The 16,147-nt window shown below is 43.6% G+C and overlaps 1 protein-coding gene across 1 annotated transcript in view; it reads right to left on the bottom strand.

Annotated features, from left to right (window-relative positions):
• PPIC (peptidylprolyl isomerase C) overlaps positions 1-11,682 on the bottom strand; it is a 30,444-nt gene extending 18,762 nt beyond the window's left edge. The window contains exons 1-2 of the mRNA XM_075600920.1: positions 11,486-11,682; positions 6,677-6,790 (exon numbers count right to left, since the gene is read on the bottom strand). Coding sequence (XP_075457035.1) covers positions 6,677-6,790; positions 11,486-11,593 — 222 coding nt within the window. The 5' untranslated portion in view covers positions 11,594-11,682. The remainder of the gene's footprint in view (positions 1-6,676; positions 6,791-11,485) is intronic.
• Between the last annotated feature and the right edge of the window lie 4,465 nt (positions 11,683-16,147).

The raw sequence follows: 16,147 nt of genomic DNA, 5'->3' as shown, positions 1-16,147 counted from the left end.
AGCTACTTTTTAATAAATTCGCCAATTTTAAAATTCGCTGCTCTCTGCATAGGCCCCTATAAATAAGTGCTTGAAGAATTAAAAATCATAAACAGCTGAAACTGGTTGTATAATCCAAGAGGCAATTACACATAGTAACGCCCCACATTTTTTAAAAACATAATCATAAAAGAAAACATATAGACATTGAGAACCTAAACACATAAATCATTAAAATTGTATAAGTAGACACCATACCAATTGATTCAAATTCTATATATACCATATATCAGAAGAAATATCCAAATAAAAGGACTAGATCCAATGAGAATATTGTAACATGGTATAGAGATTAGAAGCAAATTTAATAATAAGATATTGAATCATATTGGTGACGAAACCCCACTTCCACAATAATTCATATGATACAGTACAAACAGATCTATACAGATTGTAATAAGCCAAATAGAAACAAGCTGAACTGTAAGTAGAAGAAATGAACTACATGGGGAATAATGATACAATAACAATATGTTCTTAGTAAAGAGCTACAACACATACACATACCGTAGATAATGATACAATGCAATGTGTTCTTAATAAGAAGCCAAAATATATACATGTACTGTAGATTACTCATCCACGGATATAATCGTGGAACAAAAAATACAAAAACATTGATTGTTAGGCTGTCATAAGTGTAATATTGGCAGCCCTAAAGATATTGTTTTGAATCACATGATCCATGCACATCAGGTATGACATAAATGAATGAAATGTTTCCCAAAAGAAAGATAAATGGCAGCAAATATAGAAATACCAGTTTTTAAAGATAGGTATACATAGGCATGACAAACGAAAGGTGAGCAAACAGGGGTGTATTAGGACTCAGCATCAGAGGAAGCAATTGAGATCCCACTCTGAGTTCAACCGCGCCGGTTGGAGCGTCCCCGGAGTGAAAATCCAAAAGACCTCCCTCTGATGCAAAGTCCTCGATCGATCACCACCTCTTTTATGTACAGGGATATGTTCAGGGGCAGTACATTTAAAAAGTCTCAATGAGCCTGCTTGGCAAATAACAAAATGTTTCGACACTGGATGATTAACATCCTTCTTGGCTATAAGCCTAACATGTTCCTGTATACGGGTTTTCAACTCACTAAAAATGAATATTCTTCCCTGATTGCTCTATCATTTTCAAACCCTCCTGATCCCCTATAAAACACTGAGAGACATACAAAACAAGTATTTTGAATTCATCTGCCAGAACAAGAAACCAAGAATAGCAAGGGCAATACTTACAGTATGTCCCCCCCCAAAAAAGAGGGTGCTTAGCAGTTCAAAACATAATTAAATATTATCTAGCATCCCACCTGAAGCAAATAGTAATGTGGCACTCAGACGGGGACCATCACAGGTGGGTAGGGATCGAAAGTACGTTGTCCGGGAATATCTCACTCCAAGCGAGACAAAAAGAACAAAACATTAATTATCGGCCCCCATGCAATACGATAGAACATACTCTAAAGATTTGGAGATCGGCCCAAGCGAAATATCCACTAATATTTATACCCCACAAGACTAACTCCGCTATTGGGAAACCGGAATGTCCTTCCTGGAATGGGAAATAATAATTTTAAACAATGGGGGAAAAAAAGGATATAAAAGTAATAGGGGATGTTTTAGTTAAGGGTGAAATAATGGAATTCGCAGACATAGTAAAAGAAATGGCAATCCTCAATCAAGACCTATTTCGGTACTTCCAAGTTAGACATTTTATAAAGCAGATCGGACAGGGGACATTTTTTTTAAAGAACCGGCAAGGTTTGAAAAGCTATATAGTAACCGAAAAGGTCAGAAAGGCCTCATATCCTCTTTAGGATATCATATATATAAAGAGTTAGTGTCAGATTGTAAAGGATTAGCTTTTAATGGAAATCTCGAACGAGGAATGGGGGGATATTTGGGACGGAGTAGCCAAGACATCTATTTGCACTGAAACAATGGAAAATGCATATAAGATCCTATTTATATGGCACATGTCCTCATAAAGACTAAGCAAGATCTATGCTGGTTATCCAGATCTGTGTTAGAGGGGCTGTAGAGGTGTGGGAGATATGATCCATATCTGGTGGACATGTCCAAAAATAGTGAAACTGTGGTCTAGGATAAAAGATTGGCTGGAGGAGATATTGGAGGTCAGGATAACCCTTGATCCTTAGGTTTTTTCCTGGCCAGACCAATTGAATTCCTGAACCTTCATCAACGCTAACTTAGCTCCCACATTCTCGCGGGCTCTAGATGCGCAATAGCTGCGGCCTGGAAAAGTACAGAAACTCCTTCCACGAAAGCGATTAAAAAAAAGGATAAACGAGGTCATGACAATGGATAAACTTACAGCATGCTTAAAACATACAATAAAGAAACATAACAAGATATGGGACCCATGGATTACATATAGATAGGATACAATCTTTCCCAAGTTATTGAGGATGGGATCTACAGAAAAGGGAGGAGCCGGATGGGTCTAGAGCTGGGTGACTTCCTGACCCCTACATATCAAAGAGAGGATTCCTGTCTCTTTATAGGTGGCTGGGTCGAAAGATGATATTGAGACGACCCCCACTCCCCCCCCCCCCCCCATTTTATGTCCTCCCCCTGATATATTAAAATGAGTTTTTGGCGGAATGGTTGCACCTTCTCCCTCTTCCCCCATGACTGGGCTTCCCCCGGCCGCAAAGGGGGAGTGCGGGGGAGAGGGGGTGGGCGGACTGCATATATAATCCCCTCCCAATGTTTGTTACACAGACTTAGGTTTTAAATGTAAACATGTCACTAGTGTATTTTAGCCCAAATTTGGAGGAGCGCAGGATCTGTTCTTTTGGTCTTTAAGAAGGCAAGGAAACTTAAGGAGATGTTGGCCACAAGTCTTTTGAGGGTTAACAAGGGGAATAAAGAGGAACTTGTTCCAGTTCAAGGGATGTCACAAATGATATGTAAAGCTTGTGGATTTATGTAGTTATCAAGGAAATTTGATGCAAACCCCACAAATATTACATATCAGATTGATGGTTTTAGAACTTCCAATACTCAATTTGTGGTGTATCTACGGCAATGTATGTGCTGGTTGCAATATGTAGGTAAGACTTCCCAGGTTTTAAGCCCGCCCCTCCCCACTTCCCTAGTTTGCAAGTGCCTCATTCTGCTGGATATAGACTCACTGTGGTCTTTCTCCCTCCTAATAGAGGTAAATGAGAATTTTAATCCTAATAGAGGTATATTAGTATTTTATCTGGTAGTGTTAGGACTTGCGAACAGGTGTCTGCCTTGACGTGGCTCGCAAGCTTACAACGCTTTGGCCAAAGGGTTAAACTAAATGACCCTACTTCAAGAGAATATATAAGTATTTTACTGTGTGTTTCTGTCATGTTGGATGTAGCATTGGGCTTCTCTGTCGTCTGTTGTATACATATGCCACGCTCAATAGCACTCCATTTTGACACATATACATATATATATTTTGTGGGGGCTCAGGGGTTCCCAAAAAGAGCTTACTGGGGTTCTGTGTTTTGTTAACCCATTCTCAGCTGTTCCAGCTGGTGGAGGTTAGTGGCTCCTCCTTCCCAGGTTTTAAGCCCGCCCCTCTCCACTTCCCTAGTTTGCAAGTGCCTCATTCTGCTGGATATAGACTCACTGTGGTCTTTCTCCCTCCTAATAGAGGTAAATGAGAATTTTAATCCTAATAGAGGTATATTAGTATTTTATCTGGTAGTGTTAGGACTTGCGAACAGGTGTCTGCCTTGACGTGGCTCGCAAGCTTACAACGCTTTGGCCAAAGGGTTAAACTAAATGACCCTACTTCAAGAGAATATATAAGTATTTTACTGTGTATTTCTGTCATGTTGGATGTAGCATTGGGCTTCTCTGTCGTCTGTTGTATACATATGCCACGCTCAATAGCACTCCATTTTGACACATATACATATATATATTTTGTGGGGGCTCAGGGGTTCCCAAAAAGAGCTTACTGGGGTTCTGTGTTTTGTTAACCCATTCTCAGCTGTTCCAGCTGGTGGAGGTTAGTGGCTCCTCCTTCCCTGGTTTTAAGCCCGCCCCTCCCCACTTCCCTAGTTTGCAAGTGCCTCATTCTGCTGGATATAGACTCACTGTGGTCTTTCTCCCTCCTAATAGAGATAAATGAGAATTTTAATCCTAATAGAGGTATATTAGTATTTTATGTGGTAGTGTTAGGACTTGCGAACAGGTGTCTGCCTTGACGTGGCTCGCAAGCTTACAACGCTTTGGCCAAAGGGTTAAACTAAATGACCCTACTTCAAGAGAATATATAAGTATTTTACTGTGTATTTCTGTCATGTTGGATGTAGCATTGGGCTTCTCTGTCGTCTGTTGTATACATATGCCACGCTCAATAGCACTCCATTTTGACACATATACATATATATATTTTGTGGGGGCTCAGGGGTTCCCAAAATGAGCTTACTGGGGTTCTGTGTTTTGTTAACCCATTCTCAGCTGTTTCAGCTGGTGGAGGTTAGTGGCTCCTCCTTCCCAGGTTTTAAGCCCGCCCCTCCCCACTTCCCTAGTTTGCAAGTGCCTCATTCTGCTGGATATAGACTCACTGTGGTCTTTCTCCCTCCTAATAGAGGTAAATGAGAATTTTAATCCTAATAGAGGTATATTAGTATTTTATCTGGTAGTGTTAGGACTTGCGAACAGGTGTCTGCCTTGACGTGGCTCGCAAGCTTACAACGCTTTGGCCAAAGGGTTAAACTAAATGACCCTACTTCAAGAGAATATATAAGTATTTTACTGTGTATTTCTGTCATGTTGGATGTAGCATTGGGCTTCTCTGTCGTCTGTTGTATACATATGCAACGCTCAATAGCACTCCATTTTGACACATATACATATATATATTTTGTGGGGGCTCAGGGGTTCCCAAAAAGAGCTTACTGGGGTTCTGTGTTTTGTTAACCCATTCTCAGCTGTTCCAGCTGGTGGAGGTTAGTGGCTCCTCCTTCCCAGGTTTTAAGCCCGCCCCTCCCCACTTCCCTAGTTTGCAAGTGCCTCATTCTGCTGGATATAGACTCACTGTGCTCTTTCTCCCTCCTAATAGAGGTAAATGAGAATTTTAATCCTAATAGAGGTATATTAGTATTTTATCTGGTAGTGTTAGGACTTGCGAACGGGTGTCTGCCTTGACGTGGCTCGCAAGCTTACAACGCTTTGGCCAAATGGTTAAACTAAATGACCCTACTTCAAAAGAATATATAAGTATTTTACTGTGTATTTCTGTCATGTTGGATGTAGCATTGGGCTTCTCTGTCGTCTGTTGAAGACTAAAAGTTGTTTAAAAATGTACATCCTTGGAACATCATAGAAATATTAAGAATACCAAAAAGTTGTTCGAAAAGGGTAAAACACTGTCATCTGTTGATCCATTTACATATTGTACATGATTGCAATACACAAACGTTAAAATGTTAAGGTATTGAAACTGCATCTGCCCAAAGTAGACTAGGGGATAGAGATCTCCAGCTCTTGTGTAGGGAACAGTATTGACATTTTAGGTTGGGAAGTACGTTTCCATCAGGTTTGAATGACATTATGGATATTACTCGCTTCCTCAGATAACCTATAGCTCTTTTAATTCTTATTGGTCTAATTCTTAATCCTCCAATGTATTTTTCACTAATCGCTTTGATAAAGCACCCATTGGTGTGAAACGCGTTGGAGAATTTTCCTCCTTTTTATTCATAGCCTAAATAACACTATTATTTTTAATCATTTTGTCCCTGTCTTCGTTTGGCTGTGTGCTGCTTCCTTTTTTCTTCATTATCTAGAGGCTGATGAAACCTGATTTGTTTAATATTTTGTCCTTCCCCTCATTTGGGGGGGCTTAATTCCCACATTTGTTTTTACTGGCATAGGAGGAGCAAAGAGAGATATAAATATACTAATTTACATTATTTATGAATACAATGTGTTTAAAGGAGCAATCCACCATAACTGACCTCCATTTTAATTTTTTTTTACGGGTTGGAACCGGCGGTTCCCTAGAGTTGAACCAAACAATTTTAATTTCCGGGGGCCCCCAGTTCCCTAGATACTGGTTAAGTTACTGGTTATAATTGTGATTTATAAAATTATTAAGAATGAGGCTAAAATACTGACTAAGGGAAATACTTTTTCTACCACATTTCTTTATTTTAAAGATTAATAATTTAATATAGTTTAGATATGTTATTTTTTATTTGCTTAAGCCCAAAATTGCTATATGTTGGTTTCTTCTAGCATAGCTGTTCATCTTTGTTGTAATTTTTATGCTATCCATGTGAAATGGTTAAGACCGCAATCCCGCTCAAAACGTGCATTGCGAACTGATAGGAAGCTACAATGTTATCTGTTATGGCTTCCTATTGGCCCACAGTTTGGCAGCCATTTTACATTGCCCTGAAGGGGAGAAAACAATGGCACAAAAAAATTGCAAATATCTTGGCAACCAAGGGGTCCGTGGAGATGAAAATGTTTCAGCTTTGGGGGAGCAATTATGTAAAAAACAGAAACAAAAAAACAATATATATATAAAATAAAACAAGCAGCCGGGACTGCTGCTTTAAGGATTACTGGTATTGTACGCAAACATAACAGCCAATGAAAACAGTCAGAGGTTTACTTCTTTAGTTGCCAGTGCAACAAAGTTCTCCACGGTCTTTGGGACAACTTTTCCAAATAAGCCAATAACAATTCTGCCGGCGTCTCGGTCTCCAATCTTTATATCAAAGAAGACCTACAAGTTAGAAGCAGAAGGTAACAAGGTATAAGCACAAGAATAATTCAAAACCACTGGAAAAAATATATACCATACGCCAAGTAGTATTACACTGCTGTATACACTCTATTGGGCCCACACACGCTAGACCAGGGGTGTGCAAATGTTTTTCTTTTTACACCCCCCTGCTCGCGACCCCCTCTTACTTTCTCTCCGGCATTGGCAGCGTCATTTGACGTCACAACATCATGTGACGTCGCGTTGCCATGCATTTGACCCTGCGTGTCATTTGACGCCGCGTCACCAGAAGCTGCTGGAGAGCAGGTAAAAGGCAGTTACAGAGGCCTTGCGCACTTCCCCGGCATTTTATTTAAATGTTGTGGGAAAGAGCGCTGGGCCTCTGTAAGCGCCGCACCCACCCCCCAGAAAATGCTGTGCCCCCCAGTTTGCGCACCCCTGCTCTAGATGATAGCTCAACTTAAAAGGAGAAATCTAAGCAATATCCCACATGTGTTATTTTTATTTTTTTAATAAATCAGTTTTTTAGTATTAGATATTACTTACAAGCATTTTTCATTTTAAAATTCAACTGTTAATGCCATTTTTAATGCGTTTTAATATACTGTGCATCCTTTGATTACTATAGCAGGTTTAACCCACCTCCTCCTCTCTAACACTTTCCCGTTTGTGATACTTAGTTGCCAAAATTCCCAGCAGTTTGAGTCGTAAACTGTAACAATAGATAATGTTACCGTAGTAATATAAGAATACATTATAGCTGCTGTTACACTGACTGAAGGATTGATTTGAAACTGAAAGGCAGCCATTTGGTGAACCCTGGGAAGCAGGATTTTGCTGATCGATCACGAGAGAACTAATCGATTGGTAGCTCAGGTAATTAGTTTCCAATAAAGGTAATCAAAGGCTGATTATATTTAAAAAAATAAAATAATATATATATATATATATATATATAAAATAAAAAATGAATAGACAATACCATTCTGTGGCTAACTAAATGCTTTTATTCTTGCGAGCTATATATATATATATTTAAAACTGAATGGATTGCATCCTTAACTCCCATCCATATGTCCCTTAGCACGTCTGCAGTAGCTGGTGTGTGCATCATAATCAAAAGGTTTGCAATTCACACTTGGGGTTGGTGGTTTTCTACTACGCTTATTGTTGTAAAATAAGGCCAATGTGTCAAAGAAGTAGTAGAAATGGGTGAAGAACTTCCATCTTATCATCCTTGACTGCAAAATCCAGAAAAAAAGGGATCATGGAACAAAGAGTTTAAGCAAATGTTGCAGTGTACTGAAGGACTTACCTCTGCTGTGGACACCCTGACTATACAGGATACACCTGCACACAGAGGACAATACATCCCTCTCACACCTAAGGCCTTGGACATGCTTACCGCTGGCGTGCTGATGCGCGCTGAGGCTCAGGGAAAGTGGATGCTTTCCCTGGCCTTGCGGTTGCTTGTCCTGCTCGCCGTAAGGGGGCGGGCCAGGGGCGGGCGCGTCACTGGCCGGTGGCGGGCCAGTGACGTCACGGAGCTGGTTCGCCCTCATTGGGCGAACCGCTCACGTGACCGGCCTGCCGCGCTGGCAAGCGGGGGAATTTTAAATTCCCCTAAAACCTGCGCTTCCGCAAGCGCGCGGAAGCGCAGGTGAGCCCCTACTAAAGCCGCTCTAATTGCGGCTGTAGGGGCTCAGTGCTGAGCGGGAGCGCGCGTCAGCACGCTTCCGCCAGCAAGCGGTAAACATGGCCAAGGCCTAACACTTCTCACTGATTGCCCCACACCTCTGAAATGTCCATCCCCTCAATATTCAACTAGCGCCCTCTCTCCTCCATTAAGGTCCATCTTAAAACACAAGACTTTAATGAAGCATATGGGTAGTGCAGTTGGCTGTTATAAACCTCACAATAGCCCACATATATGTCACACAGCCTATGCCTTTTGGCTGCAGTATTCAGTTTCCCCTTCTCTCTATGCAGTGGAAGAAATGTATGAGACAGTATAATATCGGTAATGTAGGACATACTGACACGGATTTACTGTGACATGTTTGTAGGTTTAAAATATTTTGGCCAAAGTATTGAACTAAATGAATTTTATTTATGAAGCAAGAATACAGATATGAATGTACTAAATTATTTATCATCTTGAATGTAGCATTGGTAAGGTGACCATATTTTTCCCAGAACAAATTTTGCCATCGCTCCTAAAAATCTAACATGCAAGAGATAACAAAATTAAACATTTTTTTTTTAAAAGTCAGGACCTGGGACGAGCACCAAAAAAAAAACCAGGACTGTCCCGCCTAAGGCCCCACTCCCTCAGTCAGCGCGCCCGCACTGCAGACAGGCGGCGTGCTGACAGGCAATTGACCGCGATATGCGGTCTGTAGGGAGCCGGAGCGGGAGGGGGGGGGGGCTTTTGGGGGGAGGAGGGGAAGGGGGGTGCGTGGTAAAACTTTGCCAGGTCTGAGATCGTGGTGCCGTCCACCCCCCCAGCACCACCCCCACACACAACACATACACACAACACATACACACAACACATACACACACACATATACACTCACACACTTTTCCCCCGCAGCTCCTTCCCTGCTCCCCTCCCAAGCCGCCTCCTTCCCTCCCCTCCTTCCCTCATTGGCTGACTGCCGCACCACGTGACGCGTCAGATTTGCAAAGCACTAGGAGCTTGCAGCATCGGCCGGCTAACGCATCACAGCACACAGTCAGCCAAGTAGTAAGGAGCCACCTGGGACCTCCACACTAGAGGAAAGGGGCTGGTGGTCCGCTGCTGCGCGGCCGCGCAGCCCGCCGGACGCAGCGGGACCAAAGCCTAAACTGGGACATCTGTTCACCCCTAAGCATTGGGTCTTTTTTGTGTCACTTGTTGTGTACCATACATCTCAGATGCACTGAACTTGACCCCTTGCAGACACACTTAGGCTGCGTCCATAGAGGAACGCGCAAGCTTCCACGCTCCTCGGCGCAGCGCACGCTCGCCTGCAGCAGGAGATATTTCTTGTCCTGCAGGCAGAGGTGACAGGGAGGCATGTCGGGGGCGCGGACATGATGTCAAGGAACTGGTTTGCCCTCATTGGGCGAACGGCTCACGTGACCCCGGCCGTCACGCCGGAAATACAAAGTGGTTTGTAGCATGAAGAGCTGGTCGCCCCGTAGCGCATGTGCACACACTATGCACTACTACATTGCTGTCCTAGGTGTTTGTTTCGGGGCGAGCTACGTAGCTCGCGCCGTAGCCTGCACTATGGACGTAGCCTTACCAGAACACCCTTCTACTGTCTCTGGAAGTTCTACCTTCTTACTACTTAGATTGTAAGCTCTTCAGGGCAGGGACTCCCTTTCCTAGTGTTACTTTCATGTCTAAAGCGCTTATTCCCATTATGTGTTATGTTATTATGCCATGTGTATTACTGCTGTGTAGCGCCATATACATGGATGGTGCTATACATACATATAACAAGCATACTGGCCAACTCCCAATTTAGTTTGCACTTTTGTACTCACTCTCCAAAAAAATTAATTAGGAAATACACTGTAAATAGAAACGCTCCTAGAAATATGCATGTTTTTTTATTTTTTATTTTAAAACTGCCAATGCAAAAAATAAATAAGTGAGACCCACAGAAAAATGACAGGTCTGTAACTTGTAAAATCACAGTGGAAAAATTAGCCATAATACTTCAAAACCCACAAAAGTAAACTAATGGCAGTGACGTGTTTAATAAGATGTACAGTATGTCTTTATATAGTGCCATGCAGGTACATAGCGCTTAACAGCAGTAATACACGTGACATAATAATATAACACAGAATGGGAATAAGCGCTTCATACATAAAAGTAACATTAGGAAAGGGGGTCCCTGTCCAGAAGAGCTTACAGTCTAAGTGGTAAGTAGGGATAACTTACAGAGACAGTAGGAAGGTGTTCTGGTCTTAATCATAAATATAGGAGAGCCCTTAAATGATAGTAGTCTCGCTAGTGATAAAAACTATCTGCTGGTTATTTTTTGTTCTTTAAAAAGTAGATTAGCCAAGCATAAAGATAGGAAGGACAACGCTTTAGGCCTGCAATTGGCTAGCTCCACCACTAGTTGGCCTTAGTTACAGTATATTCCTGACAGTCCCTCATGTCTTTATTTATATACTGTACTGTATATAGTTTATAGGGATACAGGCTGCTCACTCTATGCAAAGAAGCAGATACTAACACACGGCCCCTAAACTGCCCCCTTCAGTGTCAGGAACATCTGCACTACTGCTTAACTCATTCAATGCCAAGAGCTTCTGCTCTGCTTGTTAACTCATTTAGTGGCAGTGGGTTCTGCACTCATTGTTACCTCCCTTCAGTATTCGCTGGGTCTGAACTGCATTATAACCGAATCAGATTCAGGGAAATCTGACTGGGTTCCCCCCTTTCCTTTTAACCGCTTCAGTTAAAGGGGGTTAAAGAGAGAGAACCCGTGCTGTTTTTAACCCTTTCATTACCACAAGGGCCAGCAACGCATTGTATGTCTCCCTGATTAGGTTACAGAGCAGCCCCCCTCCCCCCCCCCCCCCCCCTGACCAAGCCCTTGCTATTGCAGGACACTGCCACATCCCCTGCCCTGTAGTGGATCAGGAGCTGCCTCCTTCCCCCAAGTTAGTTGTTCCGCCCCCAGTCACCTTTGCAGTCACGGCGGGTCCTCTCTTCCTGAAGCCCTGAACTCCCGGCACAGGGTGCAGGGCCAGGCACACGAGCAGCACAGGCAGGAGTGTCACCGCCCCGTACATCTTCACCAGGGGAGGCACAGCCGGCAACCAGATGTGAGGAGTGCGGCTCGCAACGTCAGCAAGAAGCAGCACCTCCTCCTAGAGGGACACCCCTCCTCCTCCTAACTTTTGGAGTCTGGTACAGCTTATTCTCCCTGCCCCCTCCCTGCTGGGCTCCATGCAACATGTTATACAGAGGTTACTGACTGTGCCCTGTAGGAGGGGGAGGCAATGCAATGCAATGCAAGCAGTCCTGCCTATAGTAGGGACAGGGCGCATTTCAGCCCCCCAAACACAAGATTTTAGGGGGTGGTGTGTCTACAATTAGTGTATGTTTGTGCAGATAGTCTCTATAAACATAAAAAAGAGAGAGAATATGAATAAAAAAAAACAAGGTCTCTTAATCAGTGCACAACTACTTAGAGGTCACAACAAACACTGGGGCTATAGGGATTAGTAAATTATAATCCCAAAGTATACACAATACTGGCATATAAAGATATACGCAGTATATGTGATGTAATACGTGACATAATATTGAATCTGAGGGGAAGCTGTGAACTGAATGATTTAATGAGTGAAATAAAAATTAACTTTTAATCATTCGCACATAAAATATTTACATAGAAATCAAGTACATAATACTTACATATGAAATATCTAATTAAAAATACTCAGTCTATCCGTGAGGCAGCACCCCAATGCCCCAATGAGTCAGATCTCAGATGATAAGTGCTGCATGTGGTAGGGGTGAGGAGCTTTTTCAGATAGATGGGTAGCTTGCCCAGAAAGTATTTGAAGGCAAGACAGGAAAAATTAACTTTGCGCCTAGACTCAAATTATGACCAATTGTATTGTATTGTATTGTATGTCTTTATTTATATAGCGCCATTAATGTACATAGCGCTTCACATTAGTAATACATGTGGTAATCAAATAAATAACAGATAATATAAATAACAGATCATGGGAATAAGTGCTTTAGACATAAAAGTAACATTTCGGAAGAGGAGTCCCTGCCCCGAGGAGCTTACAGTCTAATTGGTAGGTAGGTAGAACGTACAGAGACAGTAGGAGGTAGTTCTGGTAAGTGCGTCTGCAGGGGGCCAAGCTTTATGTATCGTGTTGAGAATATCCACAGTGCTATTCATATGCTTCTTTAAGCAAGTGTGTCTTAAGGTGGGTCTTAAAGGTGGATAGAGAGGGTGCTAGTCGGGTACTGAGGGGAAGGGCATTCCAGAGGTGTGGGGCAGTCAGTGAAAAAGGTTTAAGGCGGGAGAGGGCTTTAGATACAAAGGGTGTAGAAAGAAGACATCCTTGAGAAGAACGCAAGAGTCTGGATGTTGCATAACGAGAAATTAGGGATGAGATGTAAGGAGGGGCAGAAGAATGTAAAGCTTAAAAAGTGAGGAGAAGAATGGAGTGTGAGATGCGGGATTTGATCGGAAGCCAGGAGAGGGATTTCATGAGGGGAGATGCTGAGACAGATCTAAGAAAGAGTAGAGTGATTCTGGCAGCAGCATTTAGGATAGATTGTAGGGGAGACAGGTGAGAGGCAGGAAGGCCGGACAGCAGGAGGTTACAGTAATCAAGACGGGAGAGAATGAGGGCCTGAGTCAGAGTTTTAGCAGTCGAGCAACAGAGGAAAGGGCGTATCTTTGTTATATTGCGGAGGAAAAAGCGACAAGTTTTAGAAATGTTTTGAATGTGAGGGGCGAATGTGAGAGAGGAGTCGAGTGTGACCCCTAGGCAGCGTGCTTGGGCTACTGGGTGAATGATTGTAGTTCCAACAGTAATGTGGAAGGAGGTAGTAGGGCCAGGTTTGGGAGGAAGTATGAGGAGCTCTGTTTTAGCCATGTTGAGTTTAAGGCGGCGGAGGGCCATCCAGGATGATATAGCAGAGAGACATTTAGAAACTTTGGTTTGTACAGCAGGTGTAAGGTCAGGTGTTGAAAAGTATATTTGTGTGTCATCGGCATAGAGGTGATAATTAAACCCAAAAGATGTTATTAGGTCACCTAGAGAGAGTGTGTACAGAGAAAAGAGAAGAGGTCCCAGGACAGAGCCCTGGGGTACCCCCACAGAGAGATCAATAGAGGAGGAGGAGGTGTTAGCAGAAGAGACACTAAAAGTACGATGGGAGAGGTAGGATGAGATCCAGGATAGAGCTTTGTTCTGAATACCTAGAGTATGGAGAATGTGGAGGAGAAGAGGGTGGTCCACTGTGTCAAATGCTGCTGAGAGGTCGAGTAATATGAGCTGAGTGTAATGACCTCTGTCTTTGGCAGCATGGAGGTCGTCAGTTATTTTAGTGAGGGCTGTTTCGGTGGAGTGAGCAGTGCGGAAGCCAGATTGTAGAGGGTCTAGGAGAGAATAGGTGTTGAGAAAATGGAGCAAGCGAGAGAATACAAGACGTTCAAGGAGTCTAGAGGCAAAAGGCAGGAGGGAGACAGGTCGATAGTTAGAAAGACAGGTAGGGTCAAGCTTGCTGTTTTTGAGTAATGGTATGACTGTTGCATGTTTGAAGGAGGATGGAAAGGTTCCAGAGCAGAGGGAGGAGTTAAAAATGTGTGTGAGCGTAGGGATTATAATAGTAGCTAGAGGTTTTAGGAGATGGGAGGGAATGGGGTCAAGAGGGCAAGTGGTAGAGGGAGAAGAGGCGATCAACAGCGACACATCCTCCTCTGAGACAGTGGAAAAGGAGTCAAGGAAGGCAGGAGGAGAGTTAGGAAGAGGTGTAGGATGGGAGGAAGAAACAGAGGGGATGTTCTGCCGTATGGATTCCACCTTTTCCTTAAAATAGTCAGCAAAGTCCTGAGCGGAGATGGAGGAAGGAGAGGCAGCTGAGGGTGGTTTGAGTAGAGTATCAAAGACAGAGAACAGTCGGCATGGGTTAGACTTGTGCATGTTGATTAGTGCAGAAAAGTAGGCTTGTCTAGCTTGCGAGAGGGCAGAGTTGAAACAGGATAGCATAAATTTGTAGTGAAGGAAGTCTGCGAGAGTGTGAGACTTCCTCCAGAGGCGTTCAGAGGAACGAGTGGAGGAACGCAGCATGCGCGTGTGGGAATTTAGCCAGGGTCTAGGGTTAGAAGGGCGAGTGCGGCAGAGAGAAAGTGGGGCATGTAGATCAAGAGACGAGGACAAGACAGAGTTGTAGTTCCTGACCAGGTTGTCAGGGTCTGTAGCAGAGCTGAGAGAGGAGAGGGAGGAGCTTAAAGTTGACTCAAAGTCAGGTAAGTGAATAGAGCGCAGGTTTCTGCAGAACCGGGGGGTAGATGGAGGTGGAGAAGGGGAGAAGCGAGATAGAGAGAATGATATGAGGTGATGGTCAGATAGAGGTAAAGGGGAAATGGAGAAATCAGAGAGAGAGAAGTTTTTAGTGAAAACCAAGTCTAAGTAGTGGCCATCCTTGTGTGTGCTGGCTGCAGTCCACTGTTTAAGGCCATAAGAAGAGGTTAGAGAAAGAAAGCAGGAAGCCCAAGAGAGAGAGGGGTCATCAATGTGGCAATTGAAGTCCCCAAGGAGAAGAACAGGGGAGTCTGAGGAGAGAAAGAAAGAGAGCCAGGATTCAAAGTGAGAGAGAAAGGCAGAAGGGGGATGAGTAGAGGTAGGTGGGCGATAGATGACCGCCACATGGACAGGGAGAGGAGAGAAGATCTGGACAGTGTGAGCCTCAAAGGAGGGAAAAGCAAGAGAGGGGGGACTAGGAAGGGTTCGGTAACGGCAGAGAGAGGAGAGCAAGAGCCCCACGCCTCCACCCCTGCCACCAGGGCGCGGAGTGTGGGAGAAGGAAAGGCCACCATAGGAGAGGGCAGCTTCCAGAGCAGAGTCAGACTGAGTGAGCCAGGTCTCAGTTATAGCAAAGAGAAGCAGAGAGTGAGAGAGAAAGAAGTAATGTACAGAGAGGAACTTGTTAGAAAGGGGGCGAGCATTCCAAAGGGCACAGGAGAAAGGGAGAGAGGAGGGAGGGTGGCAGGGGATGGGTATGAGGTTGGAGGGGTTAACACCAGAAGGAGCAGAAGTTGCATGTGGGAGGCGAGGACGAGAGCAAGTAGAAATAAGACAGGGACCAGGATTGGGAGAGATATCCCCAGAAGCAAGGAGGAGAAGCATGGATAGAAAGAGAATGTGTGAGGAGGATTTGTAGGGGTGTTTTTTAGTGCAGGGGATATAGCTGTATGGTGTCAGAGGACGCAGGTAAGAAAGGAGTTCATGTGAACTGAGAAGTGGTGAAGAAAGGAGAGATGGAGATATATGAATAGAGTTTGAGACATGCTGAGGCTGGTAGAAAGAAGTGCATAATTTGAGAAGAAGTGAAGTCACAGCAAATATAAATGGTAAAGGCAGCATCACAGCAGTAATGATGCAGTCTGGTATAGATGATATCCTCCTTTCCAGCGTAGTTCAAATGCAGGAATCAGGGCCAGTTGGGGGTGTCCAATTCTTCCTCACTTCTTTTGACCTTCCTTTTAAACTTCAGTTGTTCAGTAATCATGCCACTTATAATGGGCCACTTGGATATGGGCTGCAAGCAGACTAGCTGTTCTGACTTGGTTTATATAGGCCTAAAAAGTC

The sequence above is a fragment of the Ascaphus truei genome, chromosome 1, assembly GCF_040206685.1.
Source record: "Ascaphus truei isolate aAscTru1 chromosome 1, aAscTru1.hap1, whole genome shotgun sequence".
Taxonomy (NCBI): domain Eukaryota; kingdom Metazoa; phylum Chordata; class Amphibia; order Anura; family Ascaphidae; genus Ascaphus; species Ascaphus truei.
The sequence above is the reverse complement of the archived record's forward strand: the minus strand, read 5'-3'. Positions and strand labels throughout refer to the sequence as shown.